This window comes from Eptesicus fuscus, chromosome 14, assembly GCF_027574615.1.
Source record: "Eptesicus fuscus isolate TK198812 chromosome 14, DD_ASM_mEF_20220401, whole genome shotgun sequence".
NCBI lineage: Eukaryota > Metazoa > Chordata > Mammalia > Chiroptera > Vespertilionidae > Eptesicus > Eptesicus fuscus.
In genome coordinates, this window is record NC_072486.1 from 58,685,925 (window position 1) to 58,711,423 (window position 25,499).

A 25,499-nucleotide genomic window follows, 5' to 3' on the forward strand; every position below is an offset into this window, starting at 1 on the left:
GGGTTGAGCATCGCCCTATGAACCAAGAAGTCACAGTTCAATTCCCAGTCAGGGCACATGGCTGGGTTGTGGGCTCGATCCCCAATAGGAGGTGTGGGATGAAACATCATTGATATTTCTATCTGTCTCTTTCTCTCCCTTCCTCTCTGAAATAAATAAAAATATACCAAAAAGAAAAGAAATAGAGATTATCATTATACTTAATTTATAGGTGAGAAAATTAAGACTCATAGCTATTAAAAATCATATCTCATATCCCATAACCAGAAATAACAATGTTTCTATGAAAGAAATACATTCAGAACTTCCCACAGTTGACTTTAAAGTGAATTTCTGTAACACTACATATTCATTAGTCAGTAAGTAAGATTTGTTCCAAAAACAGGTACTGAAGGAAAAATTGTTTAAGGAAATAAAAGATAGGTCAAAGTAGAAGGTCAGAAAGAACATTTTCAGTAAATAAAATTCACATTTAGCAAGGGATAAAATAGGCATATAATTAAATATATTGCTTTAAATAAGGAAGTTAATGGCCAAAATACTATGAAAATCCAAAGGCAATTGTACTGTTTAATCCCAGGAGAAAGCCTTAAGGGAGGTAATGGATGACTTGGGAGGAACCTGCCTGTGCTATATAAGATAATTGTTACCATCAGTGCTTGAAATGAGAGGGAAAGAAAGGGGAATAGTAGCACTGGCAGAAATAAGAAAAAGGGTTGGCTCATTGTAGATGCATTTACCAGCCAATTCAGCAAATGGAAGAAGAGTAGCCGATTTTAGGATCTCATTGGAAGCACTCTGTTAATTTAATTCAATTTGATGAAACATTTACTGCATACCTGCTATGCCTTGAACTGGTTTTTATTATTGATACTGGTAATTAGACTGGCCTTGTCAACAACTGTCTCAACATGCAGTACTCATAGGCCCTGTGCAGCACACCCAAGCCGGTTGATTTCTACCGGCTTTGGTTTAGGATCTAAGCTAATGGGGAATCTGATGAGGGAAAGGAGTCTCAGTGGTGGCTGATCTGGCTGTGGTGGCTGGGCTGTTAAGTAATTCACAGGACTAATGCAGTGTGGAGGGTACAAAATTAAGTGAATTGCAACATGGGTAATTGACCCATAATGAATTCAAGCTAAATAGCTATTTTCACTGTTCTTGCTTCCCAACCCTCCCATGGTATACATTTCTCAAATGTTTAGATGTTTCCAATGGTCCTGCTAAAGTTAACAGAAGATCCACAATAATTAAGTCTTTCTGTTGTTTAATGATGTATGTGAAACCTTAAGAAGTGATCCTTGTTTTTAAAGTACTGGTATGCAAATGAAATCAAGGAATAACCCATTACCTTACTAGTGGACACAGAAAATACCATATTAGTACTTAAGAATTTAAACTTAATCTAAAGACCAGAATGGCCAGAACTCCTTAGACACTTCTAAGAAAAATCCTACTTTAGACTAAGTTATACTGTGCCAACAGGAGTTTATTGAAGACAAAGACTATAGTTACTAAAAATTAAGTAATTTAAAGTTATGGTAGAAATTTTAAATTAATGCATTTTTATTTATTTTTAACATCCCACTGTACATGGCATTAATGAAGTGTTAGTGTTCTATTTACCTTCCTAAGTCTATTTATAACCACTCAGACACTTAATAGTCTATTGTTACTCTAATTTTAAAAATAAAAATACTTAACAGTCATTTAACTGAAAAAAAAAATCAAATGAACAATAAACTCAATCAGACACGTTCCAAGTTAATCCCTAATAAAGAAGAGAAGAAGTTGTTTGACTTTAGGGAAATAGTTCTTTCACTGGAAAAGTTAATTCAGTTCATTTTAAGTCATAAACATAAAGATCCTTAGAGTATACCTTGGAGGCATCATTAAAAACAAACCTCACCCAAGGACTTGTTCATTGATTTTAGAGAGAGAGAGACACACACACACTGATGTGAGAAACATCCACTGGTCTCCTGCTGAACTGCCTCTGACTGGGGACCGAACTCACAACCTAAGCATGTGACCTGCCTGGGAATTGAACCTGCAACCTTTCAGTGTATGGATGATGCTCCAACCACGTGAGTCACACCAGCCAGGGAAAGCATCATCTTAACTGTGAAATTTTAGTCCTTAAATATAGTCTTAATATTGACACACACACACAAAATCAGGCGTATTATCAATTAGAAAATACAACCTCTTTTTAAGGAAATGCACAGAAAACAGGGTATCTGTTCAGGCCTAAGTAATTAATTATAAATAATTATATCTTTTCTGGAATTATTTCCTTACAATTAAGCATGTGTGCTATAATAAACATGGCCACAATTCTTTTCATTTCTTTTCATCAAAAGGTAAAGTCTTTCCCCTATCTCTTGATTCTGGGCTGCACTTGCTTTTGCATTCTGGAAACTGCCCCAAGACCTCTGAGCACTGCAGCAGCCCAGGATGAAAGACTACAGGGAGACAGGCCAGCTTTCCCAGAGGAAACAGCCTCAGCTGAGCTGCCCAGCTGACCAAAGCTGCTTGAGTGAGCTCTGGAAAGATGCCTAAATTGCTAAAGTCCTAATTATTTCATAATTTCAGATAAAATGCACAATGCTCACCTAACAGAAAATGAAAAAAGTGCAACAACATAGAAAGCAGTGGCGGTGCTGTCCTGGTCCCTTAACAATTCCATCTGGAGACAATAATGTCTCGGGCAGGGATCTCTAAACTCTTTGATTAAATATCCTAACAGTAAAAAAAAAACTTTTGAGCCCAGATCATCAGAATATATATTTATTTACTTATAAATTATGCACATCTATTATGGTACTAAATACATAACTAAAATTAATAAAGAATGAGCTGAAGGTGGAACAAATAATTTCCTTAAATGTCTTCCTGATCATGATGACTTCAAATTGATGTTAGTTAATATATCAAGGCTCATATACACTTAGGGCAAAGTTCATCTTGATGGCAGTGGATATAAATCCATATTCCAAATAATATTCTTGACAAGTTAAAGTTCTTTTGCCAATTTCCAGTCTTAGCTGATTAGATTGTTATTGCTGATTAGATAACATCATACTATGACTGATAAAGAGCTCTACCAGGAACAAGAAAAATGACAGCTCAGCCATCTCATTGTTTGTTCTTGTTTATATTTTTAGTCTAGGGCTCCCATGTCATCTCTTATATTGAATATGCTGTTTTAATTGTTAAAAGTATAAACATATGGTCTCATACTTTTCCCCATTCCCCAATGTATTGTTTTTCACATTTCTTGGGGGCATAAAACCTATATTGAAAATAACTGATCTAGAGAACAGAATAGTAATCTTGAATCTTAACTATAAATTGTAATTCCCCTAGTAAAGTAAAGGAGACAATATCTAGGGCTTTAAAATTGTTTTTAGCCTACAGCTAACATACTCAACGATGAAAGGTTGGAAGCTTTCCCACTAACCTCAGGAACATGACAAGTATGGCTACTCTCACTACTACTATTCTACACATAGTATTACTGGGAGCCCTAGTCAGAGCAAGCAGGCAAGAAAGAGAAATACAAGACATTCAAACCGAAAAGAAAGAATTAAAACTCTGTTTACAGATGACATGATCTTATAATAGAAAACCCTAAAGACTCCCAACAAAAAAACAACAACACCTGTTAGAACTAACAAATCAATTCAGTCAAGTTTCAGGATGCAAAATCAACACACAATAATCAATTGCACTTCTATACCTAACAAAGAATTATCTGAAAGAGAACTAAAGAAAATAATCCCATATACAATAGCATCAAAGGCAACAAAATACTCAGGAATATATTAAACTAAGGAAATGAAAGACCTGTACACTGAAAACTACAGGACAGTGATGAAAGAAATTGAAGAAGACACAAATAAATGGAAAAATAGCCTGTTTATAGATCAGAGGAATTAATATTGTTCAAATGTCTATACTACCCAAAGATTCAATGGAATCCCTCTCAAAATTACAATGGCATTTTTCACAGAAACAGAAAAAAACAATCCTAAAATTTGTATGAAACAACAAAAGACCCTGAAGAGCCAAAGCAATCTTAAGAAAGAGTAAAGCTGGTGGCACCAGACATCCTGATTTCAAGCTATGTCACAAAGCAATCATAATCAACACAGTATGATACCAGCATAAAAACAGACACATAAAGCGGGGAACTGAATCGAGGGCCCAGAGGTAAACCCATGAATAAACGGTCAAATAACACTTGACAAGGGAGGCAAGAATACTCTCTGGAGAAAGGACAGTCTCTTCAATAAAGGATGTGGGGAAAAGTAGATATTTACATGCACAGGAAAGAAATTCCTATCTATACTACTCAGGATAGATTAAAACTTAAACATAAAATCTGAAGCTAAAAAACTCCTAGAAGAACACATAGGAAATAAGCTTTATGACACTGGTGTTGGCAAAGATTTTTTGGATATGACACCAAAAGCATAAACAATAAAAGGGGAATGCATTAGACTAAAAGAAAAGACAACCTGTGGGCTGGGAGAAAATATTTGCAAACCACATATCTGATAAGGAATGAATATCCAAAATATATAAGGAACACACAACTCAATAGCTAAAAACCCAAATAATTCAATTAAAAAATACGTATTTCAAAGGAAGACATAAAAATGACCAAAATGTACATGAAAAGGTGCTCAACATCACTAATCATTACTTAAATACAAATCAAAACCATAATGGGGTATCACCTCACATCTGTTAGAATGGCTATTTTTTAAAATATATATATTTTATTGATTTTTTACAGAGAGGAAGGGAGAGGGATAGAGAGCTAGAAACATCGATGAGAGAGAAACATCGACCAGCTGCCTCCTGCACACCCCCCACTGGGGATATGCCCGCAACCAATGTATATGCCCTTGACCGGAATCGAACCTGGGACCTTTCAGTCCACAGAATGACGCTCTATCCACTGAGCCAAACCGGTTTCGGCGGGAATGGCTATTTAAAAAATAAATAAATAAATAACAAGTGCTGGCAAGGATGTGTAGAAAAGGGAACCCCTGTTCATTGTTGATGGGAATATAAATTGCAACAGTCACTATGGGGTTTCACAAAAATTAAAAATAGAGCTATCATGAGATTTAGCAATCTTAACCTTTTGCACTCAGATGTCGAGTGTGACTCGACACGGTTAGTATTAGAATAAAGGAATCGAGAAAAAAGCAAGCGAGTGCAAAGGGTTAATCCTGGGTATTTATCTAAAGGGAATGAAGTCACTATTTTGAAGATATATTTGCACACCCATGTTCATTGCAGCATTATTTACAACCAGAGGTCTGGTGCATGAAATTCGTGCACTGGGGGTTCCCTCAGTCCGGCCTGCACCCTCTCGCAGTCCGGGACCCCTTCTCCTTACCTCCTGCCTGCTCACTGCTCCTTAGCGCTGCTGTGGAGGTGGGAGAGGCTCCCGCCACCACTGCTGCACTCGCCAGTCATGAGCCTGGCTTCTGGCTGAGCGGCGTTCCCCATGTGGTAGCTCACTGACCACCAGGGGGCAGCTCCTGTGTTGAGCGTCTTCCCCCGGTGGTCAGTGCGCATCATAGTGACTGGTCATTCCACCGTTCGGTCAATTTGTATATTAGCCTTTTATTATATAGGATAGCCAAGACATGGAAGCAATCTAAGTGTACATTTATGGATGAATAAATAAAATGTGATGTCACACACACACACACACACACACACACAGAGAGGAATATTATTCAGCCATAAAAAGAAGGAAATCTTGCCAACATCCATGAATTCTGAGGGCATTACACTAAGTGAAATTAAGTCAGACAAAGGATTAATTCAGACAAAGAAAGAAAAATACAGTGTGATCTCACTTATGTGTGGAATTTTAAAAAGCCAAACTCATAGAAATGGAGAGTAGGATGGTGGTCACCTGGGACTGGGGGATGAGGGACCCCTCCCCCACCCCGCACGAATTTCATGCATTGGGCCTCTAGTAGTTAATAATACAGTACTGTATACTTGATAAGAGGGTAGATCTGAAATATTCCATCATACTACAACAACAAAATGGTAATTATGTAAGGTGAATAAGGTGTTAGTTAACCTTGTTGTGGTAAATATTTTGCAATATATATATGTGTATCAAACAATTCATCACACTCTTTACCTTAAACTTACACAATAGTACCTGTCAATTATATATCAACAAAGCAAGAATATTTTATTTTCTATTTCGTGAGGTGGTAAGGAAAAATGGTTCATTTGAAGGTAAAGAGTGTGATGGTTATAAGCATAATCCCTGAAAACACTCAGCTATGGGTTTACACATTCCCTCCACCACTTTACAACCAGAAAATTAACCTCAGAGGCCATAAAGATTAGATGAAATAACTTAACGAGATTGGTACATAATATTATTCCCATTGTGATGAACATATCTGAGAATAATGCTGAATGTCTCATCAGGACACCATCTATACAAGCAATGAGGGGTTTGGGAGGCATCAAGTAGAAAAACATAGCTCTCAGAATACTAATTTTTGTAATTCTGCTTCTGGGTACATATCTTAAAGTACTTAAAGCAGGGACTCAATGAGATATTTGTGCACCTGTGTTCATAGCAGCATTATTCACAATGTCTAAAAAGTGGAAGTGTTTACTGATGAGTGAATGGATAAACAAATTGTGGTTTATTGATATAATTCAACCTTTAATTTAAAAAGGGAGGAAATTATGACACATGCTACAAGTGGATGAAGACCTTGCTAAATGAAATAAGTCAGTCATTTATATGAGGTCCCTAGAGCAGTGACATTCACAGAGACAGAAAGTAGGATGGTGGTTGCCAGGGGCTAGGGAGAGGGGGAAGTGAGAAGTTAATGTGTAATCAGTATAGAGTTTCAGTTGGGGAAGATGAAAAAGTTTGCAGTTGGAAAATGATGATGGTTGCACAACAATGTGAATGTACTTAAAGCCACTGAACTGTATACTTAAAAATGGTCAAAATGGTTTTAAAAAGGAAAAAAAGAAATATCAGTTACCATTTCCAGCTAACACGAAGCCGTAGCAAAGTTGGGACCTCCAGAACCCATCATCTATATCAGCAACGTGGGAGTTGGGAGAGATAAGTCAAAAGGGAGGTATTAGGTAGTTTTACTATCCCCGGGGCAGGACAGAAGGGTTACCCCAAGCACAACACTTGTCATCCCTGAGGACTAGGCCTGGCTGAAGCTTGGGTAAGTCTTAACTGGAGCTGGTCCACCGGCCTGCTTCAATACAGACAGACCCCTCGACGTTAGGAGGCCCAGGAGATCCAGAGCTACTGGGGCTGTGGAGCTGGATGGTCTGTCTTCTGTGTTATAGCTTCTACTCACACCTCGATGCAGCAGCTTCCTCATTGCCACAGCCCTGATACAATGAAGTGCAAGTTTACAGCAAAGTCATTTCATGAGAGCTGGGGGTTTAACCTTCAGTGTCACGCATTGTGGTCCCCAATAAATTCAGTCTCACCCTGTGCCTGAGTTCAAAGGCCACAGGGATTTTGGAAGGCAGTTAAACATAAGTGCTCAGAGTCTAATTTCAAATGCAATACATCAAAGATCCCTCGATGTAATAATTAAATTATTATGCAGAATGGCTCAGCTATCAGCTAGAGGCAGACCTGGGCATTTCACATTGAGTACCACTGTGGGCAAATATTGGCAGTAAAATAAAGAGAGTCGGGAGGAAAATAATCTTGGGATGGCTAAGGATGAGGTAAGGAGCTTTGAAAAGGAGAAGAAACGGAAGGAAAAAAGTACCATTTATCAAGGTATCTGTTTGCTCTACTGTATGGGCTGATGGGTACACATTAGTTGATTTGATCCTCGAAGCAAATCATGAGGGGTTTATAAGACAGACACCACTCCCCGTGGTGGTAAGGGCCTCGCCGAGGCGGGCCAGTGCCCATCTACTGAGCTGTGCTGGTGCCGAGGGACAGAAACAAGGCAGGACTGTAACATCAGGTGGGTCTTGCCTCAGTACCCCGCGGGTAGGGTGAGAAAGTGTGGACAGTGTGGGAGGAAAGCCCGTCTGCCCACCCGGTGAGGGGCCTGGAGGAGGCGGCGGAGGAGGAGTTTCCCTTTGGTGCTTTGGCAGCCATCTGTCTGCAGGGACCCAGGAGGGAGGCAGGGACCTCAGCATATGCAAACCTCCTTCGTGGGGCCCCGCTGTAAGCTAGCACTTGCAAGATTTCTGTGAAAAGCCCAAAAGCTTTTGGCTTGAGCCAAAGTGTTAATTGGGCTTGTGGTCCCTTTAAACAAATGATACAATGGTGGAGTTTTCTCACACTCCCTCTTTCACAAGCAGACATGAGAGGCGTCTGGAACATCTCCTTCTGGGTAAAATCTAAACAGTTTCTTCATAAAGCCAGTTCTAAAGGATGGCCTCTTCAATTAGGGAACTGAGTAAAGACTCTGATGTTATTTCTGTTTTGATGCTTATAACAATCTTACCTTATAATAGACAAATATGCAAATTGACCGCACCTTCGCTACGCCCAAGCCACGCCCACCAACCACGCCCACCAGGAAACCGTTGCAGGGATGTTGGGGTGTGGCGGAGCCCAAGACCGGGAAAGCCGCCTGAGGCTTTCCCGGCCTTGGGCGCCTGCGCCGATTGCAGGAGCCGACCTGGGGGTCGGATCCTGCGATCGGGTCGCAGGGACGCTGGGTGCGGCCGAGCCCAAGGCCGGGAAAGCCGCCCCGAGGCTTTCCGGTCCTTGGGCGCCAGCGGGGTGCCTGCGCCGATCGGCTCCTGCAATCAGGTAGCAGGGACGCTGGGTGCAGCCGAGCCCAAGGCCACCACCCAGGGCCAAGCCTGGACCCTGAAAGAAGGCAGAAGGCGGTGGCCACAGCCAAGGCCTGGGTCCCCGGTGCTGGCAGAAAACTGGTGCAGGCAGCCAGGTGAATGAAGGTCTATTGCACGAATCTTCGTGCAAACGGGCTACTAATAATCCATAAATCTTAAAATGAATCTATGGTGAGAATTTCTCCCTGTACAAGGATTCTCAGTCGCCTGATATCCCCATTTAAAGACTGTACCGTAACAGGTCAAAATCTCGCTATCACAGTCCTTGCGTGAAGTCCTGTATTTCCCAAACACTGTGCAGGAGAGATTGTCTTGGAGAAAATGGGCAGGTCCTCCCGGGCCCAAGGAGAGCGCTTCCTGCTTCCTGTGAGGGATGCGGATTGTGGCCATTTCATTCCGCTCCTTTTTCAGGCCGCCTCCCCTAAACCTTCCAGGGATTTCTCATCATAAAGAGAAGGGGCTTGGTCTTAATGAGAAAATAGCACTACACAAGAAGAGTGCCCAAGATAAGACCTGGAGTAAAAGGTGAAACCTGAAGGCATGTATTATAGATCAGGTCCGAAATTGGGTAAAGTACATGGATCTCTTGAAAAAAATAATTCATTTGGGACCCAGGTGGCTGCATTTTTAAAGACGTACAATAGTTAAAAATCTCAATAATGATCTAAATGCAGGAAGAGATGTTGTTTGAACTGGCACGTCTCCCCCAGGTGTCAGGCTAATGATCATTTTCCATTCAGGATGTTTCTCATAAAAAGACAGTCTTTATAACAGAGACCCAGTTACATAGCTTCTCATCACCATTACTGAGGCTCTACAATATAATTCCGATAATACCTGCTCTTGTCTCCTAGCCACCTCAGGCTTCATAATACCTCAACTTTGCATGCACTGTGTTGTTTTAGAAGAATGAGGCTCCAAAGAGATAGAGAACACACATATATTGGAAATAAAAAAGGAGAGAGGCCGACCCCAGTTGCAATTAAAATGCAATAGGCCTCCACTCCACCTCCCAAAGCTAGTTAATACAGACATTTCCAATAACTTTAATCTCTAAGTGGCGATTGTGAAAAAAAAGAAATCAAGTTTGCGTTTCTTAAAAGACAAGAGGGAAGAAAATGACTTGTCATATCTGACTGGGCTGGAAATATAAAATCCAATTCCGAGGCAGCAGAGATAAGGCAGGTGCCATGGAAGTGCCATCAGCTTAGCAAACACTAAATAATGAACAACGCAGCGACTGTCCAGCATGATAAAATACTCCATTAGAGGGGCTGCTTTTAAATGAGTGATAATTGTGGCACAGACACAGTGAAAGGTTATTGAATTTTTATCTGTAGCCGGAAGCTTTTGACAGACTTGCTGAAAAGTCACCTACAAATAGTCCCTCCTTTAGATGAAGCTGACAAAGGGGGTTTCCAGCATGTCACATCTTCCTGACATTTATGGGATTTTTTGCTTCCTTGAAGAATCTGATCAGATATTCTTGGTTTCTAGAAAGACACTTAGGTTTTCATGAGCCTTCTGGAAAAGTCCTCATTATTCTTCCTTTCGTAAGAACTGGATTAAGTTGTTAGTTAATAACTTCAGTCACATCCACCCAGGATTCAACAACCAGAGCTCAAAGATGTTAGTACACAGAATTAACTGCTATTAGTAAGCAACACTCTCTTGGAGACCTATTGTACAATTTATAATACTGGATACAATCACAGTATTGAAATTAGGTTAATAAAGTAAAAGAAAACCTTTCCCTAAATATACGACTAGAAAATTTGGTTCCAAAATAGATCCTTTGGGCAAGGAGGGGCACAGCTTTGGTACCTCAGTTTCTTAAAGTGAGTGAAATGTCAAGATCAGTCCCCCCCCCCCCCCCCCCGCCCTTTACAGTGCATTCAATGCCATTCATACTAAGGACACAGCCTCGCATCCATCTTGCAGCTGTGATTCAGAAGTCAGCTGAAGGACAGCAGTATCTCTGTGGAGGAAGCTCAGGCATACTGGTTTGGGGTTCTGAGGCATGCTAGTAATGGGTGATACCATGGTCTGCATTTTTCAAAATGTATATATTTTAAGTTGATATCAGAGAGGAAGGGAGAGGGAGAGAGAGATAGAAACATCAATGATGAGAGAGGAATCGAACCGTGACCTCCTGGTTCATAGGTCCATGCTCAACCACTGAGCCACACTGGCTGGGCAGTGAAAGGAAAAAGACATTTTGAGAACGATCAGCTTAAGTCTAGATTTTGTCACTGACTCATTTTGGCCTTGGGCAAATAGCCAAACTTCTGTGTTTCATGATCATGCATTGTAAACTGAGAGAAGAATGGTTGGCCTGCCAACAACAGTTTGAGGCAAGAATAAGGGATTAAGAATTAATGATTACACAGGTCTCTGAAAGTATGAAATGCAATCTAAGCTGAGTGCCGTTGCCACCCGAAGGCACCTCTGGGACTGCTGCATGCACACACATTCGCACATGCCACCCCCTGGCGCACTTGCCTGGGGTTGCGGCCTGACAAGGGCCTTATGCACTAGCCTATATAATAAAAGGCTAACATGCAAATCGACCGAACAGCGGAACGACTGGTCGCTATGACATGCACTGACCACTAGGGGGAAGACACTCAACACAGGAGCTGCCCCCTGATGATCAGTGAACTCCCACACGGCTAGTGAGCACAGCAGTGGTGGCGGTGGCGGGAGCCTCTCCCACCTCAGCAGCAGTGCTAAGGATGTCAGTTGGATATCCCCTGAGGGCTCCCGGACTGTGAGAGGGCACAGGCTGGGCTGAAGGACACACACCCCCTGCAGTGCATAAATGTCGTGCACAGGGCCTCTAGTTGATTAATAACTCAGCTGTCTGAGAGAGCACATCCAGTCTACACAGAGAACATTTTTCTAAATTCAATCCCACAGAGTGTTGAAGATTTCTCACATTCTGTTTTCCTCAAGGATGGCCATTTCATTCTGATCCGTTAGCCTTTGATCTTACCTAATTGAAACTATTTCTGCTTTTGTATGAACCTTTATCACTTTTAAAAATAATGTCCAAATATATTTTCACACCGTACCCAATTTCACAACTAATCATATGTTTTGTAGGAATAAAAACACCAAATGCTAGGCCTGCCCTTTAGCCTTTCTGTTTTCCTCTAGGATTCGTCTTCTTACCCACTGAACTTTGTGCTACACCTAAACTTAGTTTCAAGGGTGAAGAAAGGAAAAAGACACTCTCTTTCTGGAAGGGAGTTCATTAAGCCATGGTTCATCTTGGTTAGTGGGCGTACCTGGAGTTTGAAAGCACCAACTGTCTGGGGGCCTTTCTAGATAAAGGGCTTAAGTGCAATAGCACAATCCGTGCTTCTCACTGAAAGAGGCCTTTCTGCTTGGTGGCCAAGTCAGTCCCCTCAGACTTCACGTTCAAGTCCCACCACCCTGGTAGCCACTTGCCTCACGGCTGCTCGGTGTCACCCCGGTTCCCTCTGCATTTCCTCCATCTCCTCAGGCTGCTGGGCAATTCAGCCCGACACTCGAGGGATGTCTCTTGCTTTCCACCTTCCTCTGCCTCCCCGCTTTCCAGAGATTTTCACATTTCTTCTTCCTGTTACCATTTTCTGGTTTTGTTTGAAGACATAATTTTTCAGCTGGAAGCTCTCAGCCACCACACTTAAGCATCCATGATATTATCATATTTTAATAAAATATTTCCCTATGGATACAAATGTTGGCATTTTCAAAGAAACAGCCACATAACTCTTTATGGGCAGACACTTAGAACTCCATAATTACACGGAAGCGCCCACAGCACTAGCCTCTGTAACTTCACAATTGATATTTGCTAGAAATGTTCAGGAGCATAGATGGTAACTTGAGACAAAAGAAAAGCCTGAAGAGGTAGAAGGAAGGGAGGTGAAGACTCAGTACTCGGGGAGGAGTGAGAACCCCAGTGCTAAGACTCATGGCAGTGACCCCGGAACTCCATACGGAGTCCCCGCTGTGTGTCACATTCTGCTAAGAATCCAAGTTCATCATTTCACTCAATGGTTCCAGTAACTCAATGAGCATAAATCACAGTTTCTATTTAAGAGGTAAGAAACCCCACTTAGCTCAGAAAGGCTAAGTAATTTTCCGATTATAATACAATAACTTGCCTGCTTCTCCCCACATATACCTGACTTCAAGGTCAAGTATGTCTATATGCCTCCTAGACTAAGGGAGAAGCATGGGAAAGGTTCTGTGAATTAAAAGAAGAAAGATGTTTGGAAAGAGGAAAAATTACCAAGGTTTAGAAGCCAGGTGAGGATACTCAGTGAAAGGAAAGGGGGAAAAAGAGTAGAAATGGTCTAAAAGGGACTAAGTCTTGTGTATCAGTATTTAAATTGTGCTAAAAGCAAAGGAACAACCCCCCACCCCCACCCCCTTCACCCCCGCCCCCGGGAGCGGAAGCCAGGCTGAGCAGCAGCCGCAGAGCACAGTGCATCATGGGAGACGGAGCTGGAGGGGCAGATGCTTTTTCTCATAAACCAAGAATCACCAGCATCTCCACTGCCAATAACGACATGGGTTTCAGGCATTCAGAGGAACAACCAGGTGAATGCCGGGAGCACAGGGATGTTCCACACAATTCTGCCTTCATTAAGATCAACTTCAATCAATTTGTAAATAACAATAGAGTATAATTATGACTGAAAATGAACAAACTGAATTATCATAATATTATCATTTGGTGTGTTTTTTTCCCCCCTACAAAACATATGATTCGTTGTGAAATTGCATACAGCATGAAAGTATATTTGGGCATTATTTTAAAAAGCGATAAAGGTTCATACAAAAGTAGTAGTAGTTTCAATTAGATAAGATCAAAACAAATTCAGAGTATGGACAAGATATAATATAATGCCAGTGGCAATCTAATGTTCTGGGCAAACAACGTGATCAGGAAGTTAACCAATGACAATGAATTTGGAAGGTGTCACCAACCGAGGAAGAAGGATGACAAGAGTGAAGCCACAGAATGCGTCAGCTTTACAAAACGACAGCTAATAAGGCCAAAAGATGATGATGGCATGGGAAGCCTAACCTCGGAAAGATGATTAGAGAAACTAAACAGGTAGAGTGAGGCCAAGCAAAGGCCCGAGGAGGAGTTGTCTGATAACAGTCTACAAATATTTAAAACTTGTAAATACCGAAGCAGGAGAGAAATTACCACGCATGGAGTTTAATTAAAAATAATCAGATGAAATTACGACAGGGGAAATTCTAGCTTAATGGATTGGCAAAATCAAAGCTGAGACAGGACAATGTCTCATGAGATCTCGGCTAGGGACATTTTTATTCTCATTTGTGTCAAGGCAGAAAAACAACAAGGCACGCGGGGGTGGGTGGGAAATCTGTATGTTTTCTTCCATTTACCATTAAGGCAGAAAAGCCCATTCACATTCCATCTTCTACAAAATGTTAAATCATAGCAGGCAATGCATAAAGGTCCCCAAGTATGGCACACAGCCACGAATGAGAGGGATGTACAGACACTGGACCTTTCCCATTTTATTGTCAATGATGTGATTGACTAGTCAACACTTGCACATTCATTCAATTGGTTTTGGCAATCAGCCTTCGGTGTTAAAAAAGAAAAGGGCACCAATTCGTATATTCTTTTTTACTTATTTGGCTTGAAAATGATAAGAGGAATGTTTTTATTTTTAATCAGGTTTGGGAGACAGGTTGGCTAACTAAAAACTGCTAAGCAGAATTCTACTCTCCTGTAGAATAAAAAACATCCATCTGTGTGCCTGGCGCTCTTGTACACAAAATGAGAAGTCATGTGAAGCCAAGCTTTGAGAATGGAAGCACTGATAAAATAACCTCAAAGGATTTCTAGAATATAAACAGCTACAAAAATTAAAGAAGAAATTGGGGGTGCTCTATATCAAGCTTGGCTATGTGTTGAAATTCCCTGAAAAGAGTTAAAAAGCACAGAGGCCTGGTCATCTGCCCGCAAGCTCAGTAGCTGATTCTAGTGTAAGACTGAGAACCAACCTTTTAGAAGAGTGGCTCTCGACCTCCGACTTGATTGGTTTGGGGATGCCCAGGCCACACCTTGGAACAATTAAATGAATGTCTCAGGGAGTGGGCCCAGAAACAGCGTGTTGTTGTTTTTCTCTCCAGCTCCCCATTGAATACAACTAAGGTGCAAAAAAGTTGTGAAATGCTACTCTAAAACACATTAGACCCTAATGAAAATGGGTTAAAATAAGACCATATTTAGGGAACAAAATGCAGGTAACTCTTTTATTCCCAGCGTGGCTGTGTCTGAAATTACTATGGCCGTGGACACTTACCAAGGATTATTTAGCATATGGGGCAACTAGGAATAGGGGCAGGCCCTAAGCAAGTGGCTCAGGGCAGAAAAACAGCTCCTCCCACAGAGAGCCTTTCAGACCCACAAGATTATAATCAATATCAACTGCATAATTGTTTAAGGTGGATGATGATTTGTTTTTAGCAGCTAGTCAAGTTGTCCAAACGTTGGGCTTATAATAGATACATTTGTCATGTTAGAAAATAGTCACTAGAAAGATAAACAGAGAAAAGCAATTTGTGGTGGGGAAGTGGAAAGTCGATCTAGAATTCAGAAGGAACTGTCCAGAGAGGATTACAAGAATTGGAGGCATAAAAGTCAATCCCAGAGCATCATCGATGATAAGTCTCAGCGATAGGAGTTAACCTTGACACGATGTGATGAGAATGGCATTTATTTCTGTGGTTTCCTTCCCCAAGACCATAAACCCAGTCTAGTCATGAAAAGAGATGAGACAATCCCACATCAAAAGACATTCTGCAAAATATGACCAGCATTCCTCTAAACTGTCAAGGTCATCAAAACAAGGAGAGTCAGGAAACTGTCACAGCACAGACAAGCCTACAAGGGCACTGTGACTAGATGTACTATGATACCCTAGATGCGATAGAACAGAAAAAAGACACTAGATAAAAACTAAGGAAATTATAGACTAAAGTATATAATTAAGTATATAGACTTTAAATAAAGTACAGACTTTAGTTAATAATAATGTATCAATACTGGTTGTGAGGAATGTAAGATATTAATAATAGGGAAATGAGTATGAAATACATGGGATTTCTATACTATCTTTGCAGTTTTACTCTAAATTTAAAACTATCCTAGGAGCCAGAAAACAAGGCATATGCAACGAGAACCAGAGGGACCCAGGAGAGAAGGTCAGGCTGGGTCAATCCAGGTCCTCATGGGGCTATTTCTGGAGCTCTTGGCAAAAATGCTCTTTTAATTTGGGATCAAATAATCTTGGGGCTGCCAATGGTCAATTTCTATTCTAAAATAAAAATTTTATTTAAAAACAATCAACCCCGGGAGCCATATTAGCATTAGTCAGTGAAGTGAGGTATGGAGTTACAGTAGCAGCTAGAATCTCTGATATTCGTGAGGACAGTGCCATGGTAGGCAAAGGGTTGTCATAGCAGCCAAGTCTGAAACAAGCAAAAAAAGTAAACTATAGTCATTTTTATTGGCTGACTAAACCTTCAGGCCAAAATCTTTAATAGCCAGGGATAAGCAGGTAGGAATGAGGGAAATGTCCTCACATATATTAAAGTATTTTGTAGAGAAGATATTCAACATTTAATTTCTGAAGAATAAGACAGAGAAAAGAGGGTTAGACAGAAGTCAAGGGGCTTGAATACAAAAGAGATAACCTCCTAGAGGGCAAGATTGCTTATAAAGCAGAATGTATAATCAAGGAAGTGTTAGCATCTCTAACCCTGGAGACTCTTTCCAGAATCCAAGACAGAGAGGAGGCCCCTGAGGAAGCAGTGCAGACGAAATGAGCCCTGGAGCCCCTTCCTGAGGTCTATTTTTAACAGCAACACATCCTTAAAACAGAAGGGTGAGATACAAAAGAAAGTCATTAGTGTTCAAATTGAATACATCTAACAATTTTTATGTAGGTCACATTTTCCTGAGGATTTTCTTTACCATAACAGTTAGTCTCAGGCCTTTCTTTAGGATTCTTACAAACACCAGGTACTACAATGGACAGATACCATGATGTGCCTTTACTACACGGTGGAAGTTGTGATCTAAGTGGGAAAACACACACATATAAACCTAGATCCTGAATGCCCAACTCAATATGATCCTGCTCAGCCTCCTTGCACCGAAAGCATGTTTGTTACAGCAGATCCTGAACAGAAAGGAATTCTAGAAGAGGGCATGGGAGACAGAGACTAAGTAGTGGGTGGGCATAGGAGTCAGAAAACAAGGCATGTGCAATGAGAACCAGAGGGATCCAGGAGAGAAGGTCAGGCTGGGTCAATCCAGGTCCTCCCTGGGACTCTGGGCAAAAATGCACCTTTTATTTGGGATCAAGTAATCTTGGGGCTGCTGATGTTCACAGATGTTGCCATTTGAAAAGCACCCACCTGAGATGGAAAGCAATAAAGAGAAAATAGGAAGTGCTGGAGAAGGGGATAGAGAGTGAGCAGGTGTATAAACATGTCTGTGACACAATGCTATCTTGTGAACTTCTGGATCCAGCCATACCTGAAGCCTTCTGCTGTACCAGTTGTATGAATCCATGCATTCTCTTGCCTTCAACCGGTCTGTGACTTTCAATAGAAAGAATCGTAAGTAGAACAGGCCTAAGGAAGATTGAGACGGGGGACACCAAGTGAAATGGAGCAGGAGCCATAGACTGAGGCGGGCAGTGCCTTTGGTGCAGTCAGAATCTACATGAGGTGAGAGGACCCTTTTAGGTGTAAAGAAGACAGAGGGACCTTTGGCCAAATACTAAGAGAGATAGAAAAATTATCTTAGAAAAAATGGTCACCTTGATCTCCTGGACAAACAGACAGCCATGCTCTGCCCCTAAACGCAACACTTCAGGATGACACACGTTTCAGGTGGATGAGAATCCTGCTTCACTAGGTGAAGAGACATTCTACTACAAAAAGAATTTTCTGCCCACTTCTTCCACTCCATTACATGAACAGTTTCTTAATGATAATAAAGCATGGCATTTACCATACCAAATAGTTAACAGGATGCGGAAGAAAAACTGAACCTGTAAACTTCTTGCCTTGATTTCTTCCCATTCTGAGCACCTATGGGTGCTAGACAAAAGCTAGCATTTTATTCCTGCTACTTAGTCTCCAGACTTGGAACAACTCTTGTTGAGGTAATCAGGTTTGCTTTTCAAAATAATAATAAGAGCTGTTCCTTATTCCCCTTCTAGAGTCACACTGACATGGAGCAATCAGAGTAACCCATTATCTGAGAATTCCCTTCTTTGTTCAATTTACAGACATCAATGGACACCTCTCCTGGGAATTCAAAGAACAGACTCGTGTGGGCGAGCTAGGCTTGTGGCAGAAAAAAACACGTTTGCTCACTGCTTTGTTTTAACAAAGACAACATAAGTAGTGATTACAGTTCACTGGGGTTTTGCACGGATCCTCAAAACGCTGACAGTTACTTAAGTCACTCACTGGGTGGAATGATCACCCTGAGAGGAACAGAGAGGGTACCATTTATATTATAAAATGGAGTGAGCACATGAGACAAAGCATCAGCAGGCGTGGTAGAAGAGATCTTTGTGAGAATAAGAGATGATTACATTTATGAATTAGACAGCAACTGTACTGGGTATTCGTGGTGACATGAACAACAGCTCAACTGTGCCATTACAGAGGTGAGCATAATTCCGGGAGCTTCTCTCTCTTTCCAAAACAGTCGATGCAGGTTGGCCTGAGTACATCACTCAAAGGCTTGCTACAGAGATTGGAACTATCCTTCCTTGTGGAGCCCTTTTAGAATGGACAGAACAGAAATCTAGAATGCCATGCCACTGGAAATAAGATACTGCATTATTAAATACTAGAGGCCCAGTGCACGAATTTGTACATGGGTGGGGTCCTGCCGGTCCGGATTGGGCCGGGCTGGGGGGAGGGGCCACAGGTGGTTGGCGGGCTGGCCTTGCCCCCTGGTCAAACTCCCGGTAGAAGGGACAATTTGCACATTAGCCTTTTATTATATAGGATTAGACACTGAAAGGCCACCAATGATCACTAATACACCTATCCATGAAGTCCTGTATTTGCAAGAAGCAAAAGAAATCAGGAAAACAAGCATCTGGTCCCTTTTCAGAGCTGTTTATTTTGCAATTAGCAAAAGGGAAGTAAGCTATATCCAACTTTTTAAATTTTATTTTGGCACTGGGAGATAAAATGGATAATTTAGGCTACTGCTTGTGACAGATGCCTGATTCTTAAAGATTATAAAGTTAAGGGTCTTTCAAGGAAACCTCCTTATCTGAGTCTGCTCAGATCCAATACTGTGCCCAAATTATCTTTAATAGATGCATATATTTTTTCTATTTTTATAAATTCTGGGAACAAATATGTATAATTTTTATCAGTAGATAAGAAGTAATATTTTAAATAATAAAAAGTAAAAGTATAAATAAGAAGTCATATTTTAAGACGGTTTCTAAAAGAGTCTATAATCTCACACAGAGCCCCTCCTCTGCTGGCCTGCAGGAGAGAGACTCAGTCAGCACGAGATCTGAGGCAGTGCACATTCCAGGGCCCGGACTCTGCCCATGGGCCTGGATTTTGAATAATTTACCCCGTGAAATTCATCTGCACCTCTTCCTTCTCTATGCTGGAAATGCTTGTTAATCAAGTAATAATAACTTTTCAAAAGACAACAATAATAAACCACTTCCCTGGAAGTTCACATTCCAAATGATGTAAGAGTTTTCTTTGCAATAACCATCGAATGGTTAACTCTGGTACTAAGTTCAGGACAGATTCGGTTTCTTTCATGTTCTTGCTGTTACTTTCCTTTTTTCTACCCTGTTTCTGTCTCTCTGTTTATGCATTCAAATCTGCCACCTCCTGTATTCCTTCTTCATGTTTGCTTTGCCTCTATTATAACTGCCTACCACATACTTCTGAACGAATGCCTTTAAAATGTATTTATTTTATAGTTATTAAATAATGTCTATGTGCCCTAAAGTTTTCAAATTATTTTTCTCTGAGTCATTGGTTTTTAATAAAAAAAGATGTTTCACATTTTTATTTCATATCCCATTCCTTAATTTTCTTGAAATCTATAATTATGTTATCTCTCAACCATCTCTTTTCCAGAATAATTGTTTTTCTCCTATTCTCTGTTTTCTAACACCTTAATCACGTCTAATATTCTCTTTTTAGACACTTTTTCATTAACTTGTATCAGTTAAAATAAAAATCGTCAGCCGTGTGCTCGGCTCTGAGTTTTGCGATAAGTTCCTTTCCTTGGGAAGTTGTGAGGGGGATTGGCTTTTGTTCTTGAGACAATCGTGGTTCAGTCTTCCACGATTATTTTGTTTCTGAAGTTTAATATCAAGCAATGTTAACAGGGACCATTTTTGGCTTCCCACGCCCCACACAGGGAAGCGAGATTACTTCCTTTCACAGAACCACCAAGGTACCAGAGGCTCAGCTCAGCTGGATTCTGGCACAGGTCTTCTGACAACCTGGACACGTCCCATAGGGTGACACATTCCCAATGAGAGTACTCAGCCCAATTCCTCAGCCGTCCTCCACCAGTTACTCACTCTGGGATGTGGAAAGATTGGAGAAGGCTGACTTTGTTCGGCCTGCTAACCATTCCAGGCTCTCGTGCATGTTGGCCAAGGCTTTGAGGTCACTGACGTCACGCAGGATGTCTTGTGGCGGGATTAATTTATCACCCAGGTTCCCAATAAGAACTTCCGACTCCTTGCCAAAGGCTGCCCTGCAAAGCAAACCAGAAACATTTCACACACAGCACGGAAAAGACTGGGGTGGGCAATACTTTTTAAGATGTGCCTAGCACGAGGTTGTTATAATCGCTGTTATTACAGCAGGCTATTTTTCCTAGGTTTAATTTTATGAGGATGCTATCATATACCTGCTGAAAATTACTTTGATACGAGAAAGAGAGCTCTCGGAAGAAGAAGCAAGTGGCCTGATGCTTGTACCTTCAGCAGCAACCGGTGTCGGCCTGACCTACACAGGGATGGTCCTAAGGATGCTCGGATGCCTGCTCTTCAGGATCTTCCTTACCTCTTCTTCCACTGAGCAAACTGATGAACAGCTGATGGTGTTACACATATACATTGTTTGAAGGTCTTTGAAGTAAATAAAACCACTAAGTTAACCTGGCAGCTAGAAAACGTTCTGAAATGTTCAAAAGCAAAGGGCCCAGCCTCTTTGAGGAGCAGATTATAGCTGAGAAGGATGGCAGGCCTCATTCATTCATTCATTCATTCACCCATTTACTTACTCTAAAAAGGCTCTGGGCACATAAACGAGAAAGCATTTAGGCACTCGTCATTTGGAAAGAAAACCCAGTAAAAATCAATGCCAGGATCCTTTTACTGACTGGAAAAAACAGTCAGGTGGACTTCACACAGAGCCCAGGTCTTCATAATGCTTGTGGAGGGTTGAAAAATCATGCTACGTGGGGTCGCAGAAGGGTGAGCTGGAAGGGACCCCAGGGACCACATGGCACAGCCACCGCCCAGATGAAGAAAGGAAGGCTCCAAAGGTTAACTACTTTGCCTACAGGGTACATAGTGGCAGAGCTGGGACGCACGCTGTCCAATTCCCACAGCTCTCTTTCTTTCAGAAAGAGAGGACGGAAATGATAAAAGACGATCGAGGCTGTTAGGGAATAAAAGCCCGTCTTTTCAGGAAGCTGCCCACAGGTGGGCACGCAGAGCTCCTGGCGGAAGCTGGGACAGGCCCCTGGAGTTTCCCACGGAAGCCTCTCCACAGCTTTTAAAACTCAAGACACCTTACGTGAGCAGAAGCTCCACTCTATTTACGTAGAACAAACTACATTAAGTTTCAAGCGAGCAGTGGTTAATAAGAGCTGACGCATGTATTCGGAGCGATGCTTAACGACACACAGGCATTCGGTGCCCAGCACTATAGCAGACACCCATGTTGGAAGAAAGAGCTGCTGTGGATCAAATGCCTATTAAAAGTATGTATGCTAAAGTGGTGACTCAAGACTGGGCTTATTTCAATGGGAGAAAAAGTCAGAATTGACCAAGTTGGGTGAGTCACGGCGACGGAGGCAATGCAGTGCTGTGACAGAGCACAGAAACGCGAGTGGATGTGGAGATCTTGTACCAGATCCCGGGGTGGGACCCGAAAGTCTGCATTTCAAAAGAGTTTCAGGCTGCTGGGCTGGAGGCATGCTTCCGGAGTGGTAAGGGTTGGAGCACAGACTTCTAAGTCAGGCACACCGGGTCTGAATCCTGCATGTGCCTCTTTCTTGCTATATTATTGGCTAGGGTGAGAGCGCGGACCTCCTAAGAAGCATTTTAAGAAGTAGATGAGGTGACATTTAAAATCTTTATTGGGAAAATTTCAATAATTAAAGAACTAGAGAGAATAGTGTAGTAAACTTCCATGCAGCCACTGCTCAGCTTTAATTATTAGCAACTCACAGTGAGTCTCTTTCATCTATCCTTATCCAGAATTTTAAAAAATATTTTATTTATTGATTGATATTTAGAGAGAGAGAGGAAAAGAAGGGAAAGGAGAGAGAGAGAGAGATATACAGATATGTTGTTCCACTTATTTATACATTCATTGGTTGTTTCTTGTATGTGCACTGACTGGAGATTGAACCTGCAACCTTAAGCATTTTGGGACGACACTCTAACCACCTGAGCCACGCCAGCTAGGAGAGTCCTTATCCACAATATTGAAGCAAATCATTCAGCTGATATTCTTTGGTGCCTAACACAATGCATGGAAAGCTAACAAATTGTAGCTATTATTATCCTTAGGTCTGCTGAGGTGTTTGATTTACTTAGTGTCAACCTGGGGTCTGCTGTGATGAATAAATTAAAATAGATAAGAGAGATAAGAAGTAAATAAGTTAGATCTCAAGGACTAGTTTTACAAATGGAACCTTGCAACATCAGAGCAAATGCCACTGTGTTTCAGAGTCCAGACTTTTCTCAAAATCTTCAAGCGGTAAATCATTGCGGCAGAACCCACTGGTCGGCTGTGCAGTATCCATTATCCCATGCCTTCTTAGTAAAAGGGCCCTGGCATTGTTGGGGTCGGCATGTACCCAATATAAAAACAAAATAAAAAAACACACAAGACAAAACCCCATTCGATTTCCCAGCCCCTCCTGCCGATGTGGTGGTCAGTGAAATAACAACTGAAGTTGTAGACAGGTTTCCAAGAAACATCTCTCAAGTATCTTAGTTGGCAAGGACCTCTTTCGTGCCCTCCCCCGCCCCTTACTGGACACAGCCCTGGCATCAGGTGACCTTGAGCGTGAAAATAATACTGAGAATAATGGAGCCAAAGACAGGAGGGCTTGGGGGAACCGATGACATCATGGAGCTGCAATGCAGCCCCAGATAATACACTTCTAGGCTTCACTTTATAGGAGAGAAAGTGAAACCTTATTTGTTAAAGCCATTGCTATTCCAAGTTTCTGCTACTAGCCGCTAAATGTAATTTCCACTGACACCATTATCTAATTAGCATAAGTGATATCATTCTTGGAAAACTTTCTCTAAATTAGATATCCCTGCAATCGAGTTACTGCGAAAGCAAGACAATGTCTCTTCCATGATCTGAGCCCAGCAGACAGTATAATATCTTCCCCTTGGCTGTCACTCAGTCGAGTTGTAAATACGTAGTTTGCTTAATCTGTCCTGATATATCCACTCTCCCAGCCCCTTAATCATCTTAGATAGATATAACAAAAAGTGCCTCTGAGCTAGGTGGTTAAAAGCAACAGGGGAGGCAAACAGCTTTGAAAACCAGGCTTGGAGCCATTTTTATGCATGGAGGTGTCACCCTGGGTGGAATGTGACAATCAAGACTAATGTATTTATGTAGAAGTCTGATCTGCTGTGTGGGGGCTGAGGCCTGGGCATGTCTGCGGTCTGCTTCCGAGGCCAGATGCCTAGTCCACGCCCCTCGGGCTCCCTGAGATCGGCTTAACCTGCTCCGAAGGGAGCGCGGTGGACCGAGAGAAACACACACTGCCTCGCGTTGAATACATCGCAGACATCTCATTTGACAGGAATCCATAATCACCCCCTAGCAACCTGGAGAGGGCCCCGCAACCATGACATCCAGAATAAATGATTGACAGCTAGAACCATTTCACACAAAAAGTCATTCCTTCGAGGATTTGTGTGTCAAAGAGCTTGGTGGACAGTCTTTGTGTGTTATAAAAACCTTCAGGGGATGGCTTTAGCTGCAAGACCATGGACTTTTTTCTAAACCCTCTACTTTATTAAGTAAATTATGGTAAAGTCACACTATGGAAAAGTGTGCAGTCATCAGAAATTATATAGTAGAAAATACTTGATACCATAGAAAAATGTTGCATATAGTTTATTTTAAACCATGATATGCAGTTGAGTAAAACAAGCTGTTATAAAACTGAATGTATCACATACTATTCAAAAAAGAGTAATTATATATTTATATAAACTGAAAAAAGACCAACATGTTAACTGTGTGACTGGATTATTTTCCTTTGTGCTTCTCCGGATTTTCTACAAAGAACATGTTTACTTTGTAATTAAAAACAAAAATTACAAACCCTACCACGAATGAGAAAACCTTTCAGATGGACACATGAAGAATTTCACCAGGGGAAATGGGATGGGTGGGGATTACAGTCACTTGAATGGAACTGGGAGCGACGGGTGCCGGCTGGAGGCTAGCTCGGGATGCGGTCAGTGTCCACTGCAGAGGGTCACGCTGCCAGACTGACCACACCCAGCATCTGGGCCAATGCGGTTTCTTTCTAGATCTGAATTGCACTTACTCTTTATCACCTGCTTATTATGAAAGCGCAGTACTTAATGGAGATGTTACATGTTTTTGAGTGAAATGGGTAACAGAATGATCATTTTCTTGATAAGTGAAGTGACAGGTGCTCCGTAATTGCCCAGTGATTACCTGACACGGCCAAGAAGAGAAATGTGATTGCTGTGGGTACCCTGAGTCCCATGTGAGGAGTCACTGTCACCATCGTAGGCCAACATGCTCACATAGGAGCCCAAGAAACTGAAGAAGGGTGTTAAACCTGTTAGGCTTAATTTCCCCACACAATTATTATCTTTAAAGAGCTTGATCTGACAAGACTTCATTTACGAGAGTTTTGCGAGAGCGTAAAATCTGTGTAACTTAATTTTACCACACAATCATAATCTTTAAAGAGGTCTATCTGACAAGAATTCATTTCAGAGAATCATGCCAAAGATGCCGAAAATTGTCTCCATTTAGTCTTTAAATAATTCTGTTATCAGCTGAAATCTTAGGAAGGAAAAAAAAGAAAATCTGCATTTCAGCAGGCTAAATGCACTTATGAGAGAAACATTGCAAATAGTTTCTGAGCGACTGATTTGCAGATCTGTGCTATATTTGGTCACATAATATACACACTCAAGACTCAGTGCTCTCTCTCCCTGCCACATTCACAATCACCCAAGACTGCTTCCTACTGCTGAACCCACCGAGAGACCAGGAAACACTGACAGAAGGTCAGTCCCCCTATGGCCCAGACAGAGGAG

The 25,499-nt window shown here is 41.6% G+C and overlaps 1 protein-coding gene across 1 annotated transcript in view; it reads right to left on the bottom strand.

Annotated features, from left to right (window-relative positions):
* EXOC4 (exocyst complex component 4) overlaps window positions 1–25,499 on the bottom strand; it is a 737,356-nt gene that overhangs the window by 91,872 nt on the left and 619,985 nt on the right. Inside the window, exon 14 of the mRNA XM_008150517.3 lies at window positions 20,505–20,683. Within this exon, the coding sequence (XP_008148739.2) occupies window positions 20,505–20,683 (179 nt within the window). The remainder of the gene's footprint in view (window positions 1–20,504; window positions 20,684–25,499) is intronic.